An 18,742-nucleotide genomic window follows, 5' to 3' on the forward strand; every position below is an offset into this window, starting at 1 on the left:
TTGAATGCACTGTAACTGAAAATACTAGAAATATTGAGGATTAAAGTGTTTTGGGTTTTTGAAAAAAAAAAAAACAGATCAAGAATTTGAACTGCTTGTCTTCTCACTGTATAACAAGATATGGAGCCAGCATCTTCTCTAAGTCTTGGCAGACTGTCCCATCTCTTTCTAAATGTGGATCACCTTCCAACATTTTACCCTTTGAACTTCCAATGTGATGATATGTTTCTGCGAGTTCTTTTAACCTATGGATATTTGCCAGTGTCACTTTCTCTAGGATATGTTCACCCTTTTGTTTTGCAACGACCTTCCTATTTTTATCAATGAGTTTATCTACACTAAGGTCCTTTGGCCACATAGCTAGAGTGTATCAGATGGTGGCAATGTCAGCATTCCCAGGTTGGCTCTCTTTTCTATAACTCTAGTTAATGTTTGATTCAGATTTCATGTACAGTGTTATCACTTTTTTATTTCTTTACTGTACATTCATCTTTTTTGACCAATCCCCTCTTTTGATTATCCATTTTTGTAAAAATGCCACATGGAGGTCTCACTGGGAGACAAGGACGCAGCCCAGCTACAGACACCTTGGCTGTACGTATGCATACCGAATAAACGATAAGCAGGGACCAGTCACTGATAGACTTTGAAAAAAATAACATGATGAGTCACTGATTGGGACACACACCCGTAATATACAGGGATTTGTAGACTAAAGAGCTAGCAGTATTTGAGTGTGAAAGTTTGTACTTTATGCAGTAACTCACAGTTAATATACTTTGGTAATTAAAATGTGTGTTGTTGGGGGGCTGGTGTTATGTAACTAAACTGTGGTAAATGAAATCCAGGCACATCTGAACCATGCAAACGGGACCACCTGTGTTTTGAAAGGTATCAACTTAAATTGAATTTAAGTTGCTTTAAAAACTCTAATCAGAAATGCTGTTTAGCGAACCCTGTTTCAAAGGAAACAATGTCAAAACTGTAGATACTTCATGTCTTCTGAAAAAGTTGCAACTGGCTCTATCTTGAAAAATTAGTACTAGCCTAAGGAACTGAATCAAATAATTTATAAGTAAATAGTAAGTAGATATCTGAGGTTTTTAAGTTACATGACTAAAAGAAGTATATGACTTAAGTTTAGTCTTGTTTTCACCAAAACTATAAGCAATCATATGTATATTAAAGAGTTATATTTGTTCCTAGCAAACATTTGGCTGTCTCACTAGATATTGGCAGTTTTACTAGTGAACTACTGGGAACAAAATCTAGATTCTGAGGTTGTTGATTCTGGAATTTTGAGTTGGTCACCCACTATATTAAAAAGCTTGGATACTTTTTCTGGACTAGAATACTGTCTAAAATAGCTCATGTTTTTCATTGTCATGTATAATTATAAAAATAATTTTCATAACTCACTATATATACAGATATTAATATATACATTTTGTTGTTACTAGGAATAGTAACAGTTTGTTCCTAATTATGTATTTGATTTACTATTTTCTTTACATAACTCATAACTATTTTCTTCTACATTCTTAAGTAATTAAGCATTGTCTAGTTCACCATACATACTTGTTGGAGGAGAAGAATATTACTACCTTGTTTTTCTCTCCTTTTTAGGTTTCTTATGATGCCATCAAAATCCCAAAGTGGTCACCTCTGTCAGAAATGCACCCTATAGATTATTACTCTTCATATACAAAAAACTGCACTGGAAAGTTTACAGAAAAAGAAATTAAAAATATTAGGGCCTTTTATTATGCTATGTGTGCTGAGACAGATGCCATGCTTGGTAGGTGGTATATTTAATAAGCAATTAAATGAAGAAAAAGTATAATATTTTTCCAACAAACTGTGATCATGCTGGTTGCTGACTTGTATGAACTTCCTCAGACAATGTTTTACAACAGTTTCTTAGATGCTAAAGGCTTAGAATTATAAAAATCTTGACACATATAAAAATTGGATAATTTGCATTATTAATCATGGAATAAAAAGCCTTTTCTATCTTAATTATTCATAAATTAATAAATGCTCAGATTTGTTCATACATAAAGACAAGACCATAGAAGGCAATTACCTGCTTGACACAAAACTTTTTACCTGCTTTAAACAGGAATCAGTATTTAACCAAACACAGGTACACATGTGACAGGTAATTGTAAGGCAGCTTAGATTCTAAGAGATAAGAGTTTAGTCACAGAATCTTGTGAATTCTCCCAGACTTGTAATAATTAGAAAACAAAACCATTCTTCCCAGGCGTAGGGTTTAACTAAACCTGACATCATTTTCCACACGTGTATTCTGGTCCAGAATCATATTGACTTTCCTTCACTAGTTCAGCTCAAAACTCTACCTGCTTCCATAAGATGACTGTCAAGAAAGTGTTTTGCCTACTCACTTGCAGAGTTAATGGCAGTTTCCAGTTTAGATTGGAGAACGCTTGGCTTAAAAAAAAATCCATCTTTTTAACAAGTTATTTTCATATTTTGGTATACTTTAGAGTGGAGCAAATTGCATTAGTGGAGTGTGGGAAGCACCTCTTCTGTACAAAGTAAATTTTGAGAGTGAACAAGTGAGTAGCTATTTCTTAAGAAGCATTCATTGGGCAAAAATAGAAAAGTAGAAAGCAGAAAGCAAAAAAAAAAAATTATGGACAAATTATTTATAATATACGAAGTATAATATGAATTAAAAGTCTTAAAGATTTTCCAAGTACTCAATCTTAAATGCAAATGATATTTAAAGTAAATTTCTTTAATCCTAAATCCACACAAATGTTGAATTGTTTTTCATATTTTCTGATGTTAATGAGTATTCACCCATTTGCACCCTGGAAATCACTTTTGAAAGTTTGCAGCTATCCATTCATCCATATCTACTAAGGTGAAATACTACATATATATATATATACATATATATATATATATGTATATATATATAATGTTGCTGCAGGGAGTGTGGACTACCTCTTGAAGTCTCTTAGAGAAAGAAATGCAGCAGCTCACTTTAACTACAAAGTTTATGAAATAGGTGACATCTTGTTATATCCACACTAGTCTCGCCACCAAATAGTATTTCTTACTGTTCACTGTGCTTGTTCAACAAATATTTAGTGCCCACTAGCTAGCTATCAGGCCCTATTTGGGGCACTGATGGTACTAATTGAATATTATTACGAAATCACACTTTTTAAATTAAAAACACTAAGCTCTTGTTCCCCCTCAGGGCCTTTGTATTTGCTTTTCCCTCTGCCTGGGATCCTCTTCCCTTTGCTTTTTACATGGCTGGCTATTCTCAGTCTTTAGCTCTCAGTTCAAATACCAACTCCTCAGGGATGTCTTCCCAACCACCATAAGTTAGTATACCAGCCCCACCATACTACTTACTCTCTACCTTATCATCTTGATTGTTTACATCATAATCGTCAATTATTTTGCCTATTTACTTGTTTACTGTCTGCTTTCATTGAACAGGGGAGCCTTATGAGAGCAGGGACTTCAGTGTTAATCAAGATTGCATCCCAGGTGCCTAGCTTTGCATCCATGGTGCCTGGCACATAGTAAGAACTCAGTCAACATTTCCTGGATGAGTATAAACACCAGCACTTGTACTGTGTTGTTGTAACTACAGCAGAATACAAGTTGTAGAGGCCTTGGAGGACAGTGATTCAGTCCACCTGAAGGAGCAGGCAATGTTTCGCCAGGGAGATAATGCTTGAGCTTGGTCATAAAGGAAGAATGGGAATCTGCCAAGTAGAAGGTGGGAGGAAAGGCATCCAACACAGAAGAAAGCAGAGAATGTACAGAGGCAAGAAAGTCTAACCTAATTATTACCAGTTCAGGGATTCTAAGTAGTTTAGGACTATAAAAGGTAAAGGCCTAGGAGGTAGTTGAGGGTGCTGAGCTCGCTAAAGACTTAGACAATGGGAAATTTTGAAAAAGTTTTAAGCTGGGGTATGACATAATCAGATATTTTAGAAAGATAGCCACCCCAGTGGTACAAGAGTTAGAGGGAAAAGAGATACGTGAGCAAGAAGACCAGTTAGGAAGCCATTATAGTTGTCCAGTTGGAAGATCCTGATGGTATGCACTCTGTAAATAACTCCATAGGACAGTGGGTCTCAGTTTGACTGGACCTCAGAATCACCTGTGGTTTTTGTTTTAATAATACAGACAGACCCCTGTAGGCCAGGATTCAGGAATTGCCAAAATAGGGATGATTCTTCTCTCTGGACTATGCCTTTCTGTGATTCTTTTAATTACAACGAAGAGGACACTAAGAGACAGGGACTGGTCAGAGGAATTTTACTGTCCAGTTATTCCCTAACCAAGAATATGCTAAGTCTGACCTGCCAATTGGGGATCTGGGAGAAAGGGTAGCCGGGAGAAGAAGTTCTGACCTCCTATGGGGCAGAAATTGTGGGTTGGTGATAATACCAATCCTTTCATTGTCTGGGACACCGTATAGTGCTGGCATCTAGAGTTGTCTTTCTTTTTTCATTTAAGTCACTAAGGGGGAAAAAGTTTTCCCCAATCTCTGAAAGGAACATAGAAAGCAAGCCAGCATAATCTCCAAATAAAGAAACTTTTTAATCTCCAGATGAAGAAACTTATCCTATCAGTACTATATTTTCTCCTTCCTCTCTCATCTGTCAGGTGAAGAGCAGGCACATGAAATGTGGCATACCTTACTTAAGAACACTAGCTAACATTCACATGTTAAGAAGCATCCTCTTGCGAGGCAGAGTTGTTATAAACTTACTGTGATAGAACACAAACTAAAAACTAATTAAGATTTATCTCAATTCGTACTGTAGGAGAAATTATTTTAGCTCTTCGCCAGTTAGGTCTTCTTCAGAAAACTATTGTCATATACACCTCAGACCACGGAGAGCTGGCCATGGAGCATCGTCAGTTTTATAAAATGAGTATGTATGAAGCTAGTGCCCACGTTCCACTCTTGATGATGGGACCAGGAATTAAGGCCAACCTACAAGTACCAAATGTTGTTTCTCTTGTGGACATTTACCCAACTATGCTTGGTAAGTAACACAATTCTGTAAATATTTGTAATAATATTGGAAAATGAATAAGCCAAGTAGTGAGGGACTTTGCTGACTTGTTCATAACCTTGAGCAATTCTTTTAACTGTGAGTCAAATCCACATCTGAAAAATGAGGATGATACTCTTCAGGTTCCTGTAGCCTTCATGTACTACAGTCATTTTTCCCTTCAAAAGATTCACAATTGGGACATGACTATAAAGTAAGCCACAGAAGATATTCAGGTTCATAACTTTATAGATATGATTTGCATATCATGTGATTCTCTGCCACCACCTCTCAAAAGTGTAAGAAGCTCCTTTCTGGATTATTTTACCCACTTTGAAACTACTAATTTTGTACAGTGTTAGAAAAAGCCTCTTCATCGAATGTATAAACCTGTTTCTCCTCAGAATCTTTAGATTGTTCTGTGCTAAGAACTTCACTAGCTTCTTAATGTCTATAAACATAACCAGACGTCTAGAACAGCAACATATGGATAGGGGAAGTTAACAGTTTTAGTTGAAGGTAACAGAACAACATCAGCAAAATCAGAGGAAATTATATAGAACTGTTAGTCTCTATCTAATTTAGCAGACTACTTTAAGTTCAATAACATTTAAATACTGAAATTCGGGACGCCTGGGTGGCTTAGTCGGTTAAGCGTCTGCCTTCGGCTCAGGTCATGATCCCAGGGTCCTGGGATCGAGTGCCGCATCGGGTTCCTTGCTCAGCAGGGAGCCTGCTTCTCCCTCTGCTGTGCTCTCTCTCTCTCTCTGACAAATGAATAAATAAAAAAAAAATCTTTAAAAATAAATAAATACTGAAATTCTTCTGTTCTAAGGCACCATCAATTACAAAAAGTACCGTCTATTTATAAACAGATTTTGGTGAAAGAAGAAGATAACACAACTTAAGATATGTATGTTTCATATGTATATATGAAAATGTGAAAGAAACATATATCTGAAAACCAAAGACGTAAGAAAGTTTTTTTATCTCCTTCTTTCTGCTACAAAGTCCTTCCATTCATTTAACTGAAGACTATTCCAGGGTCCTAAAATTCTTTAGGGTGAATTTTTTTCAGTGCCTTTTCCCTTTCTCTTTTATTTTACATCACTTCTTGTATATTTGAACACACTTCTTTGTTGTTCTTTTGCCTGATATTTTTAATCTCTTTAGTTTCTTAGTTGTCATTTGCTGGTTCCTCTATATCCCAAAACAATTATCGCACTTATCGTATCTATGCCACTTTTTGGCTCCCTCACATTTCAGGCAATCCTGATTACTTCCTCATTTCTGTTTTGATAAGTTTATGTATGATTATGTATGTTTGTGTCTCTCTTATTATCATCTTTATAGTTTTAGGAACAGGTGCCTCTTTTTTTAAAAGATTTTATTTACTTATTTGACAGAGCACAAGCAGGGGGAGCAGGAGAGGGAGAAGCAGGCTTCCTGCCGAGCAGGGAGCCCAATGTAGGGCTCCATCCCAGAACCCTGGGATCATGACCTGAACCAAAGGCAGACACTTAACCAACTGAGCTACCCAGGTGCCCTTAGGAACAGGTGTTTCTTGATGGTGGCATCTTTTTGTAGTTTCCTCCTCTAGTTTTTCCTCATGTAGAAGTCTCTCCACCCCATTTCCAAATTTGCTGAACTTTTTAACCTTGTTCTGTTTTCTTGAAGGGCAGTGACCAGAACTGCAAACGATCATGAAAGGTTGGGATGATTCTTTCTCAGTATCCCCTCAATGTATTTCATAATGATAGTTGACATTTTGTTTGTCTTTCTGACTCTAGCAGCTCAATTGACCATTATGTACAGGGAGCTGTCTGCAGTGAGTCCTACTCTATCTATGCTTAGTCAGCCTATCACCTGATACGTAAGGTGATTAATATGCATTATTTAAGCCATTTTTCTTTAAATCTTGTTTATATATTTGCCTACAATGCAAATTTTTCTACTCTACATTTTTGATCCACCATTAACACTACTTGCCATTTTATACATCATAAAAGTTAAAAGGCATCTGCAAGATTTCACAATGGAAGATTTCACAATGTATTTAGCTAACAGATTATATAAGAAAACACTAAATAAAATTGCTTAGAATGAGGTCATTTATTATTAGGAGAATACCTGCCTATCCCTGGCTGATTTGTGTTGCATGACAATAAGCATTTCGTTAGCCAAAACCAAACATTCCCAGAAACTCCTTCCATTCCTTCCCTACTCTTCTGGAAATTATGTAGGTGCTCTCCAATTTCTTTTTTCTGCAATTTGTTAATTATTACAATTTTCTAAAACTCACAGTTCTGTGTAGATTTTTACTTATTTTTATCTTTCACTGATTCTTCGTAATAGACTCCTTCTGAGTCACATTTCCCTACAGAATATATTAACAGCATTTAGATCATGTGTTGATTAGATCTGCCCAACTAGAGTAAAGGAAATTAAGCCAAAAATCAGTGTCTCTCTAATTCTAAACTGGAAATTAGCATCTTCAGGCTTAGCACAGTTTATAATATGTTTCATCACAAAAATTTTTATCACCAAAAGGGAAAAGTTACATTTATGTGGTTGGGGCAGGAAGGAGAATATCTGTACATGGGTCTTTTTATATAAAATACTGAAACATCCTACTGACCAGATGTTAACCGGAGATAAGGTAGAAAGAGAATGAAGGGGTACAGCAAGAATCTTATGCTGGAGCCAGGAAACAGCATGGCAACATTATCATGTATCTAAAATTAACCTTGGGGCGCCTGGGTGGCTCAGTTGTTAAGCATCTGCCTTCGGCTCAGGTCATGATCCCAGGGTCCTGGGATCGAGCCCCACATCGGGCTCCCTGCTCCATGGGGAAGCCTGCTTCTCCCTCTCCCACTCCCCCTGCTTGTGTTTCCTCTCTCACTGTGTCTCTCTCTGTCAAATAAATAAAATCTTTAATAAATAAATAAATAAAATTAACCTTTTTGCAAATAATAAAGCGTTAATATTAATAGAGCTCTTACAAATCTATAGGAAAAAGAGAAATACCCTACTCAAAAAGTGACTGAAAGATATAAACAAATAATTCACAAGAGAAGATACACAAATGGCCAGGATATTTTAAAGGTTCAAACTCGGTAGTCAGAAAAATTTTAAAACAAGAAGATACCAATTTTCTTTCACATATAGAGTTTGCAAAGATTAAAAAAGAATTAGAAAATCTTCTCTTGGAAATAGGCCTTTCCTTTTTCTGCTTCTGGGAGTATAAACTGGCAGATTTTCTGGAGGCAATGTGGCATTATGTTCCAGGTTACTCAGAAATACGCATACTTTTTGACCTAGAAATTCTAATTTTAGAAAATAACCTATAGCTAAATACAAAGATTTATCTCCATGGATATTTACTGTAGTATCCATTAAGTTTAAGAATTAGAAACAATTTGAACACCGAATAGAAACAGATTGGGTAAAAAATAGTCAATTTTATTTTAAATGGTGAAATAATATGTGAAAATGGTCCCCATGAATTAATGAAATGTAGGCTTTAAACTGTATAAACAGGGTTTTTTGTTTTATTTATTGAGATAGGGTGTATCTAATATATTGTCCAAATCAGCACATTTTTGAGACTATTAACAGTTATACCAGGATTAACAGGCATAAACGGAGTCTATTGCCTTGTTGAACACTCTCACCAGGAACAAGGCAAAATTGTTCTGATAGTCTGTGTTTAATCTGATGTTTCAGTCTATCTTTTAAAATGAAATTGCTCAGTACTGGAAGAGTTTAAAGCTACTTCAGTGAAGATTAACTCAAAAATTAGACCCGCAGGACAGTATGTTCTGTTTCACCTCTGCTTAATAAATAACATATACAGATTGTGATAATGTATCTACAACGGACTTTTTATTTTGTGATTCTTCTAACCAATTAGGAGTTCACAAGAGATATAAAACATAATCTAGTCTTAGGATTCTAAAGGCCCTTTCTTTATTAGCTTAGCCATAGCTGTATTGTATGAATCTAAATTACACCCAGAGTATGGGATTAAATTTCTTAGATCAAAGCCTCAAGCCAGACCTCCTCTTCCCTTAACATCTTACGGATCTCATAAATATCATATAAAAGATGGTGATTAAAAACACCTCAAATAGAAGGACATTAAATAGGAAAAACCAATTGGGATTCCTGTTTTAGTAAACCTACCTTACTATGAAAAGCCTGTTCAAATTTAAGAGGCTACAATGCTTTTATTAAAAAGTCTCGGGCGCCTGGGTGGCTCAGTTGGTTAAGCGACTGCCTTCGGCTCAGGTCATGATCCTGGAGTTCCTGGATCGAGTCCCACACTGGGCTCCCTGCTCGGCAGGGAGTCTGCTTCTCCCTCTGACCCTCCCCCCTCTCATGTGCTCTCTCTCATTCTCTCTCTCTCAAATAAATAAATAAAATCTTTAAAAAAAAAAAAGTCTGAATTTACGAATAGTTTTTGAAAGGTATTTACCTACACCTGAAACTAATATTGCACAGCATAATAAAATTAATAAAAACTTGGGGAAAAATATAAAAGGTTTTTGTTTTGTTTTGTTTTTTTGGTACTGAGCTTGTTTTTTTATTCCGAATTAGATGACAGTTTTTTTTTTTTAATGTTATTATGTTATGTTAATCACCATACATTACATCATTAGTTTTTGATGTAGTGTTCCATGATTCATTGTTTGCATATAACACCCAGTTCTCTATTCAGTACGTGCCCTCTTTAATACCCATCGCCAGGCTAATCCATCCCCTTACCCCCCTTCCCCTCTAGAACCCTCAGTTTGTTTCTCAGAGTCCATAGTCTCTCATGGTTCATCTCCCCCTCCAATTTCCCCCCCTTCATTTTTCCCTTCCTACTATCTTCTTTTTTTTAACATATAATGTATTATTTGTTTCAGAGGTACAGGTCTGTGATTCAACAGTCTTACACAATTCACAGCACTCACCATAGCACATACCCTCCCCAATGTTTAAAAGAGGTTTTTTTCTTTCCTATAAAATGGTATTTTACGATAAAGTAGAAAGGGTATTCTTAGTCTGTTTATCTTAACAGTCCTTTATGGTATACTATCACATTATCATTTTCTAATACTGGCAGAAAAGTGCCATTTTTATGAACAAGAATTCTTTATACTATTAAAGTTGATATCACTTCAGAGATTATTCTTTAAAAATTACTCGGATGATATTTTTTCTTTTCTAATAACCTATCATCAGCATCTTTTGGCTCAGTTAGAAATAAAAGTAGTCTCACTTTAAAATTAAAATTGTTTTGATTTTCTCTTTTATACTTACTTTCATGTGAATTTTTTCTTTTAATACTTGATCTTTTTTGTAAAACACCTGCCTTCCCCTCACATAAAAGATAAATCCATATTTTTTGAATTGTGAAAATGTAATTATATAAAAATGCACTTGTATTTAAAAGAATGCTTAATTGTGAAGGATTCAAATTGCAAAACCCTTCTTGTTACAAGATCTTAGTGGAGGGTTGGGAGAAGCATTCTACACAGACTATTTTGTTTTTATTATCTAAAAAATATTCTGAAGTTGAGTAACTACAGTAAAACAAGACTTGTGTTGTAGTACTGAGGAATCCAGAGATCCTGGCGTCAGACTGCCTAAATTCAAATCCCTCCTTCAGTATTAGCCTTGGGCAAGTTACTTAACATCTCTGGTCTTCAATTTTCTTATCAATAACATGTAAATAATAGTGGCCATTGCAAAGCTTAGAACAATGACTGGAACATGGCAAACAATTAAATGTTAGGCATTATCATCATTAGTAGTTTTTATTCTTCAGTATGCCCTAAAAAATGTACATAGTTTGCATCATGGCCATACCAGTCTAATCTTTTATCTACTCATGCTCAGGAAGAAATATAATCTTACCTCTCTTCAGGAAACCATCGTATATATCCAGGTCTGCATTTTTCCCCATTTGTTTACTGTTTTAAATTCAAGGCACTTTGTTGAGAATCCTGCAGTTACTTTTCATCTTTGCTTATACAACCAAGAAAGATGAAACTTACTTAAAACAGAGTTAGAATGACAGATCGGCCAGAAGAAAAAAACACATGAAAATGGTTTTAAACAGAGATCAAAGAGCTTTTTGAAATGCAGTTCAAGCTAAAGTGCTTTTAAGGAAATCATTGATAAATATATGAGAAGTGAATACCCCAATTCCTGTGGCACAGAAAAGTTAATACATATGTAAAGTATTTATTAAATACTGTGGGTATGTGACATGGATTTTATTCTTCATCAGTTTACAAAGGTATATTATACCACTACTAATAGATTGGCAACAAGTCACCGTTCTCTCTTGCCTGGACTCCTGCAGTACCTTTCTGCGCCCACCTTCCACTCAGACCACTTTCAGTCAACTCACCATGCGGTAGTTGGCGTCAGGAGTGGCATGCTTCTACTCAAGAGCCTCTGCTGGTTTCCCTTTCACATAGAGTAAAATTCAAAATCTCTCCTTGCACCTGGGATTCCAACAAAATCTCTCAGTCCTCTTTTACAGTTGTACCTCTCACCTACTCTGCTCCAGCCATTCAGGGCTCCTTGGTGTCTGGGGAATGGACTAAGCAGGCTCCCACCTCAGGGTCTGTATACTTGCTCTTCCCTAGGGGGATGCCCTTCCCCCAGGTATCTACAGGACTCGCCCTGGCCCTTCCTTGGGGTTTAAATGTCACCTCATTAGAGAGGCCTCCCCTGACCACACTATATAAAATAGCACTTGAACACATACTCGCCATCATTTTGTCTCCCTTGTCCTGCTTTATTTTTCTTCATTGCACTTAGCGCCATATGACATGTTTGTTCGTCTGTCCCCACACATTAGAATGTAATCTCTAGGCGAGCTTACCTGCCTTGTCCACTGTTGTTTCCTTACACCTGGAACAGCACTAGGTTGTTGAATGAATTAAAAAAAAATACTTAACTGCACTCTTATCCCAATTTACTACTGACTTCTCATATAAACACAGGAGAACCATGTCAATTTTCTTAGTCTTCCCAACTTTTTTAGGAAAATTAGGCTAAGAATAGATCTGAAATAAGGTATTTCTAAGCATCAGAGGTTATTAAAATGCTGAATACAGGAACTTCCCAGTCCTGGGTATATACCAGTTGGTCTCTTCTTCCCAATCATCTTTGAAGTCCTCTTCTCTCCCTTCCTACACCTCACTAGTGGTGCCCCCTAATGGCTGCCAGGCAGACCAGCCTGACCCAGCCTGTCCCTTGCTACTTGCATTCCTTATGGTACACCTCATTGTAGTGGCCTACTGCCTTGTAAGTTTTATCTCAGGCAGTCCCTTTCTCTCACACACATCCTCTTTAATGTCTTTGCTCCTTTGGTTTTTAACCAGTTATCTCCGGTATTTCTTTCTTTCCCCAAAAAAGTCCATGATTATGATTGATTGGCAGGAGATTAGTACTTGAAATATGCCCCTTCCAAGGAAATGGGAGAATACGGATTTTTAAATTATGTTATATGTAAAACATGCCTTCAGAAGATTTACAGAGGTCTTTCTCTACCTCCTTATTCTCCTGAAATTAACCTATTATTCCTCAAATACTTAGTCATGTTAATTTTCTTATTCAATTTTGTTTAACTCCTAGCATTGCAGATATATTACTTCCAATTTTAATTGGAAATATTTAATTATTCTTAAAAACATGGAACATGGAAACCAGAAAAGGGGTGGAAAGGCAACTGCAAACTCATTTTGGAACTATCCCAAGTACCCAGTCATAATTAATGGTAGTTTTTCTTTTTCTTTCTCTTTTTTTTTTTTTAAAGATTTTATTTATTGAGAGAGAGAATGAGATAGAGAAAGCATGAGGCGGGGAGGGTCAGAGGGAGAAGCGGACTCCCCACCAAGCAGGGAGCCCGACGTGGGACCCGATCCCGGGACTCCAGGATCATGACCTGAGCTGAAGGCAGTCGCTTAACCAACTGAGCCACCCAGGCGCCCCTAATGGTAGTTTTTCTATAGGAAAAAATAGTTTGAGTTCCAAATACCCTAAAAGCATTTTTTAAAAATACCTCATTTTGGGGCACCTGGGTGGCTCAGTCGTTAAGCGTCTGCCTTCGGCTCAGCTCATGATCTCAGGGTCCTGGGATCGAGCCCTGCATCGGGCTCTCTGCTCAGCGGGAGGCCTGCTTCTCCCTCTCCCACTCCCCCTGCTTGTGTTCCCTCTCTCGCTGTGTCTCTCTCTGTCAAATAAATAAATAAAATCTTTAAAAAATAAATAAAATAAAAATACCTCATTTTAAGTTAGACATTTCTCATGCTATATTTTATATGTTTATATTTGATAAGGGGATAATAAATTATTTTTCCCTAAATCAGTATGTTCTGCAAAATACTAGCCCCTCAATATGCTGCTTGAGGGTAAAAATGTTATGTCATCAAATAACTCTGGGACAAATGGCATACTGCTATGCCACCCTTAAAGGTTTATGATATATATATATATCAGCAATAAATTTACATCTACAACAAATTTGCCTACTTAATCACTGTTTGCAAAGATATATGAGTACTAAACCCCTTTCTCATATAGGTCTTTTATCTTAATATCTGGTGAAACAAATTTGAGAAACAACTGTAATTATTTATCTTTCAGAAATAAAGGACTGATTAATATCTGTTGAGGGTTTCCTATCAGGTGCTATTCTCAGAACCTTACATAAATTATCATATTTAAACCTAAAATAAGTGTCTGAAGTACAGGTATGATATTATTCACCTTTTACAAATGAGGAAACTGAGGCTCAGAGTGGTTAATATCATGTCCAAGGGCACATGGCTAATGAAGTAAGCGTTTGGACCTAGGCCATCTATTTACAAAATCCATACATGGTCTTTGGTCTCCACAACCTCTAACGATGTCATTTATGAATATTTCAACTAATGAAAGAATAAGCTATTTAAAAATATTATGTTATTTTGTTACATAGATATTGTTGGAGCTCCTCTGCCTCAGAACCTGAGTGGATACTCTTTGTTGCCATTATCATCAGAAATGTTTAAGAATGAACATAAATTCAAAAACCTACATCCGCCCTGGATTCTGAGTGAATTCCATGGATGCAATGTGAATGCTTCCACCTATATGCTTCGGACCAACCAGTGGAAGTATATAGCCTACTCTGATGGTACTTCAGTATTGCCTCAACTCTTTGGTAAACCTGTTGATATATTTTTAAGTGTAGAATTATATGGAATGAGGGATGCCTGGGTGGCTCAGTCGGTTAAGCCTCTGCCTTCGGCTCAGGTCATGATCCCAGGGTCCTGGGATCGAGTCCCACATAGGGCTCCTTGCTCAGCAGGGAGCCTACTTCTCCCTCTGCCTGCCACTCCCCATGCTTGTGCTCTCTCTCTCTGATAAATAAACAAATAAAAATTAAAAAAAAAAAAGAATTATATGGAATGAGCTGACCTCCACAGTGTTGCTCAAGAGATCCAGTCATCATTGGTTAAATAAATAAATATCTGCTGCTTCTTATGCCAGGACAATCTACAAAAGGTTACCCATGTGAGGTGCAGCTTCTTTGCAAATCATCTGAATTCCAGAGCAAGTGTCCAAAGGCTTTTGATCAGGGTCTCAAAACTGAAACCATAGTTTTCTCTGATCAAGGTGTCTTCTAATAGTCATGGTTATTTTCCCAAACAGTAGTCAACACCCTCTCACGATCCCTTGGTTTCAGCTGTTCTGGAGATTAACCCCTGCATCTTGTGAAGCCTGACATTCTACATTTATTATATAAGATGATACCATTATCCTCATTTTATAGAGAAGACTAGGGGTGAAAGAGATTCAAATACCTGTGCAAGATCTCACAGCTAAGTGGCAGAACTGGGATTTTAACCCAGGTGTAACTTCAAAATCCATGCTCCTTCTACTCCACAAAAATGCCTGCTAGCTTCACTACTCTATAAATTAATTTTATTTTTCATTTTTTTAAAAGATTTATTTATTTATTTTGGAGAGTGAGCGCGTGCACAGAGGGGAGGGGCATAGGGAGAGGGAAAGAGAGACTCTCAAGCAGACTCCCTGCTCAGCACAGAGCCTGACGTGGGCCTCCATCCCAGGACCCTGTGATCATGACCTCAGCCAAAATCAAGAGTCAGATGCTTAACCAGTGGAGCCACCCAGGTGCCCCTCTATGAATTAATTTTAAAGCATCATTATTAAATTCAGGTTTTACTTATCCTTTGCCCCCCTTTTTCACATAAACTATGCCATTATTAATATTTATTTATCCCTAAGTTTCCTTTCCAATTACAAATGTCAAAATTATTAACTCCAAATAATTCTTTAGGGGCTAAATTGATTGGCCTCCCCCTTCCCCCCCCCTTAACTCAAAGAGCAGGAGATTCTTGGCTTCAAAGGAAAGTCCTTAAATTTTCATCCTGATATGTAAGGGCATCTCTTGCCCAATTCCCTGGACATGTTCTGCAAAAAAGCAGATGTGACTGTCAAAGGATCAGTGGGTGAGCCTGCCTTTCCTGTATTCTCTGGGTTTTATTCACTGACTTCCCTTTCCCAAAGTGGTGCCATCTGAAGTCATCTAACAAAGTCATAAATGTCATCAGGGCTCTTCTGGCAAATGCACCACATAGGTTCATAGAGGTTTTTCCGTCAACATGTAATGTTCATTTATTATCTTAAGTAAATTGTCATAAGATCTTTGATTTGCTATTTTTCCAATTAGATTGACATCCTGTTATATTTTCTGTCTTCCTTTTACCTAGGTAAAAAGGGTATTTATGTTCTGAAATATTTATCATTCTTTTCTTGGTGGTAGTAATTGAGATACATTCTTATTTCCATGGCTATTTGCTCAAATGGACAGTGTTGATGAACTGAATGTTCAAAAATCCAAGCACAAGATGCTAAAATATACAGAAAACTAAGAATAAGTGAGGTTGCAAGAATATGACTTGACTGTGTAAAGAATTCTTATATCTGGAAAGTGTGGGGCTGTTGAAATGGGAGAATATAAGCATTACTATTTTTTTTTCTCTGTATGTCATAGTAAACAAGGCATCAAAACCAGGAAGAATTAGGGCTAAGCCAGCTTTCTAGTGATAAGAGTTCATCTATTTCTGCCATCCAAGAATGGATAAGAAAAAAAAATGAGATAGCAGGATGATGGTAGGAAGGTAATGTGGACATAGATTTAGAGAACTGTCCATCTTATTATGCTAAGAGGAACTGAAAATAAAAATAAACTCAAATACATTATCTGTCACAGAGTAATGGCATTCTAAAATATGTTTTTGTAGCAGGTAGCTGTTTTGACAGCTATTTCATTTTTTTCTTCCAGATCTTTCCTCAGATCCAGATGAACTAACAAATATTGCTACACAATTTCCAGAAGTTACATATTCTTTGGATCGGAAGCTTCGTTCCATTATAAACTACCCTAAGGTTTCTGCTTCTGTCCACCGATACAATAAAGAGCAGTTTATCAAGTGGAAGCAAAGTGTAGGGCAGAACTATTCAAATGTTATAGCGAACCTCAGGTGGCATCAGGACTGGCTGCAAGAACCAAGGAAGTATGAAAGTGCGATTGATCGGTGGCTTAAAACCCCCGCTAATCCTAAAAAAATCTGAACTAAAGCTAGAAAATAATGTTCTAGAGCAACATATAGAGATAATGGTAAAAGATCATGAGTAGCTTTTATATGTTTGTTTTAATAATTACTGATTTTTAGTTACTTTTAAAGAGTGTATTCTATTTTAAAATAAAGTAGTAATCATTACAGAATTACATATTTTCAAATAGGATTACTATCAAGACCTCTTACTAACTTTTAACAACTTAATGGACGTATTAAAAGGATGGAAGCAAGTAGTATAATATAAAGTTATATTCCTCTGAATAATATGGAATATAGACAATTTTAACAATTATGACTTATGAACCATAAAATAGTTATTTGTATTTGATGGTGTCTGATGAGTTATTTGCATCTGATGGGGCATAAATCATTTGGATGTATTTGATGGGAGTATTCAGAGTATTTGATGGGACACAGATCCTGGATCTGGCTGACTTTATTACTGGTTTTTAAAATTGGTAATATATGCACAAGGTACAAAAGAGTGAGCAAATGAACATGAAGTGTCCCTCTTTTCCCAGTTCCCCTTCCTGGGGCAACTGTAACCACCTTCCTAAGTATCCTTTTAAAGATACACAGTATATCTAACAAACAAACTTTGTATTCCTACCCCCCACCCAAAAAAAAGGGAGCTTACTCTATAAAATGTTCTGCATCTTGCCCTTTTTTTCTCCCACTTAAAAATACCTAGAAGTGAAATTGCTGGGGCAAGACTGTATCTAGCAAAATTACACCAAGTCACCGCCAGAGAAGTTATACCAATTTAAATTCTCACCAGTGATGCACTTCCTCGCATCCTTCACCAATCTGATAAATAAAAAATATATTCTTTTTAATGTTTTTATTATGAGAAGATAGATCATATTTTCATATATTTAATAGCCATTTGAATTTCCTTCACTGTGACCTTTCCTATTTCTATTCTTTGCCTATTTTTCTATTGCTTGTCTTTTTTATTACAGGCATGGTTTTGGATCTTAGCTTTTTGTCTGTAATAGAAGCTGCACATTTTTTTTTTCCTTTTTGTAATTTGTCTTTTGACTTTGTTCTGGTGTTTTTAACCTGTGGAAATTGTTATTTTCATGCAATCAAATTTATGAATCTTTGCATTTATGGCTTTGGGGTTTGTGTCATACATATTCAGCATGGTATTCCCCACTTAACTTCTTTTAGAGCTTTATTTTTGTCCTTAGATATTTGCCCCCTCTGGAATGTATTCCATATTAGAAATCTAACTTTGGTTTGTTATTTTAAGATGGCTACCCAAATGACCTTTTATTGAGTAAGTAACATTTGTCTACTTGGTTAGAAAATGCCACTTCATTATATAACACCTTTTAGTGAATAAATTATCTTTTTCTCTATTTAGATTTGGAATATCGTTTTATCATATTCCAAAGTCTCATTTACATTTGGGTCCTTTCAGAACATTTTTTATCTTCCCGTGGACCAATCTACTTTGTTTACTGATGTGGTAGTCCTTCTCTGGTCAGACTAGTTCCTTTCCAACACTTTCCTTTTTCAGAGTTGTCCTGGCCACTCTTGCTAACTTGGGTTTTCCACACAAATTTAGAATAAGTTTGCCTAGCTCAGAAATGAAAAATCTTGTTAGTCTTTTTATGAAACCATATTAAATTTATAACCTATTTTAGGGAGAGTTGAACTCTTTATGATCTTCAGTTATTCTAAAAAATATAGCACACTTTCCCTTTCTTTAAGGTTTCTTTGATCTCACAGTAGTATCCTAAGTTTTCTTCTAATGGATCGGTTTCTATAGAGATTTTTTGAAAAGTAAGGACCTTTAAAAAAATACTGTCTAGGCCCCACCCCACATTAATGAAATTAGAATTCTGGGGGTGGCATCTGGGCACTGTTCTTTCTTATTGTTCCCTTAAGCTCTCTAGCTAATGATCCTGACGTGTAGGCAGAGATGAGTTTATTCCTAGTTGTTTTATCATTTGTTGGTGATGTCTATTTTAAGTGATCTTTCTTCCATTATATCTTCTAACTGGTTGTTTATATATGCAG

General features: G+C 36.3%; 1 protein-coding gene across 1 annotated transcript in view; it reads left to right on the plus strand.

Annotated features, from left to right (window-relative positions):
* ARSK (arylsulfatase family member K) overlaps positions 1 to 16,837 on the plus strand; it is a 43,030-nt gene extending 26,193 nt beyond the window's left edge. Inside the window, exons 5-8 of the mRNA XM_021697513.2 lie at positions 1,627 to 1,798; positions 4,827 to 5,051; positions 14,044 to 14,268; positions 16,417 to 16,837. Of these exons, the coding sequence (XP_021553188.2) occupies positions 1,627 to 1,798; positions 4,827 to 5,051; positions 14,044 to 14,268; positions 16,417 to 16,706 (912 nt within the window). The 3' untranslated portion in view covers positions 16,707 to 16,837. The remainder of the gene's footprint in view (positions 1 to 1,626; positions 1,799 to 4,826; positions 5,052 to 14,043; positions 14,269 to 16,416) is intronic.
* Positions 16,838 to 18,742: the final 1,905 nt, after the last annotated feature.

This window comes from Neomonachus schauinslandi, chromosome 7 (genome assembly GCF_002201575.2).
Source record: "Neomonachus schauinslandi chromosome 7, ASM220157v2, whole genome shotgun sequence".
Taxonomy (NCBI): domain Eukaryota; kingdom Metazoa; phylum Chordata; class Mammalia; order Carnivora; family Phocidae; genus Neomonachus; species Neomonachus schauinslandi.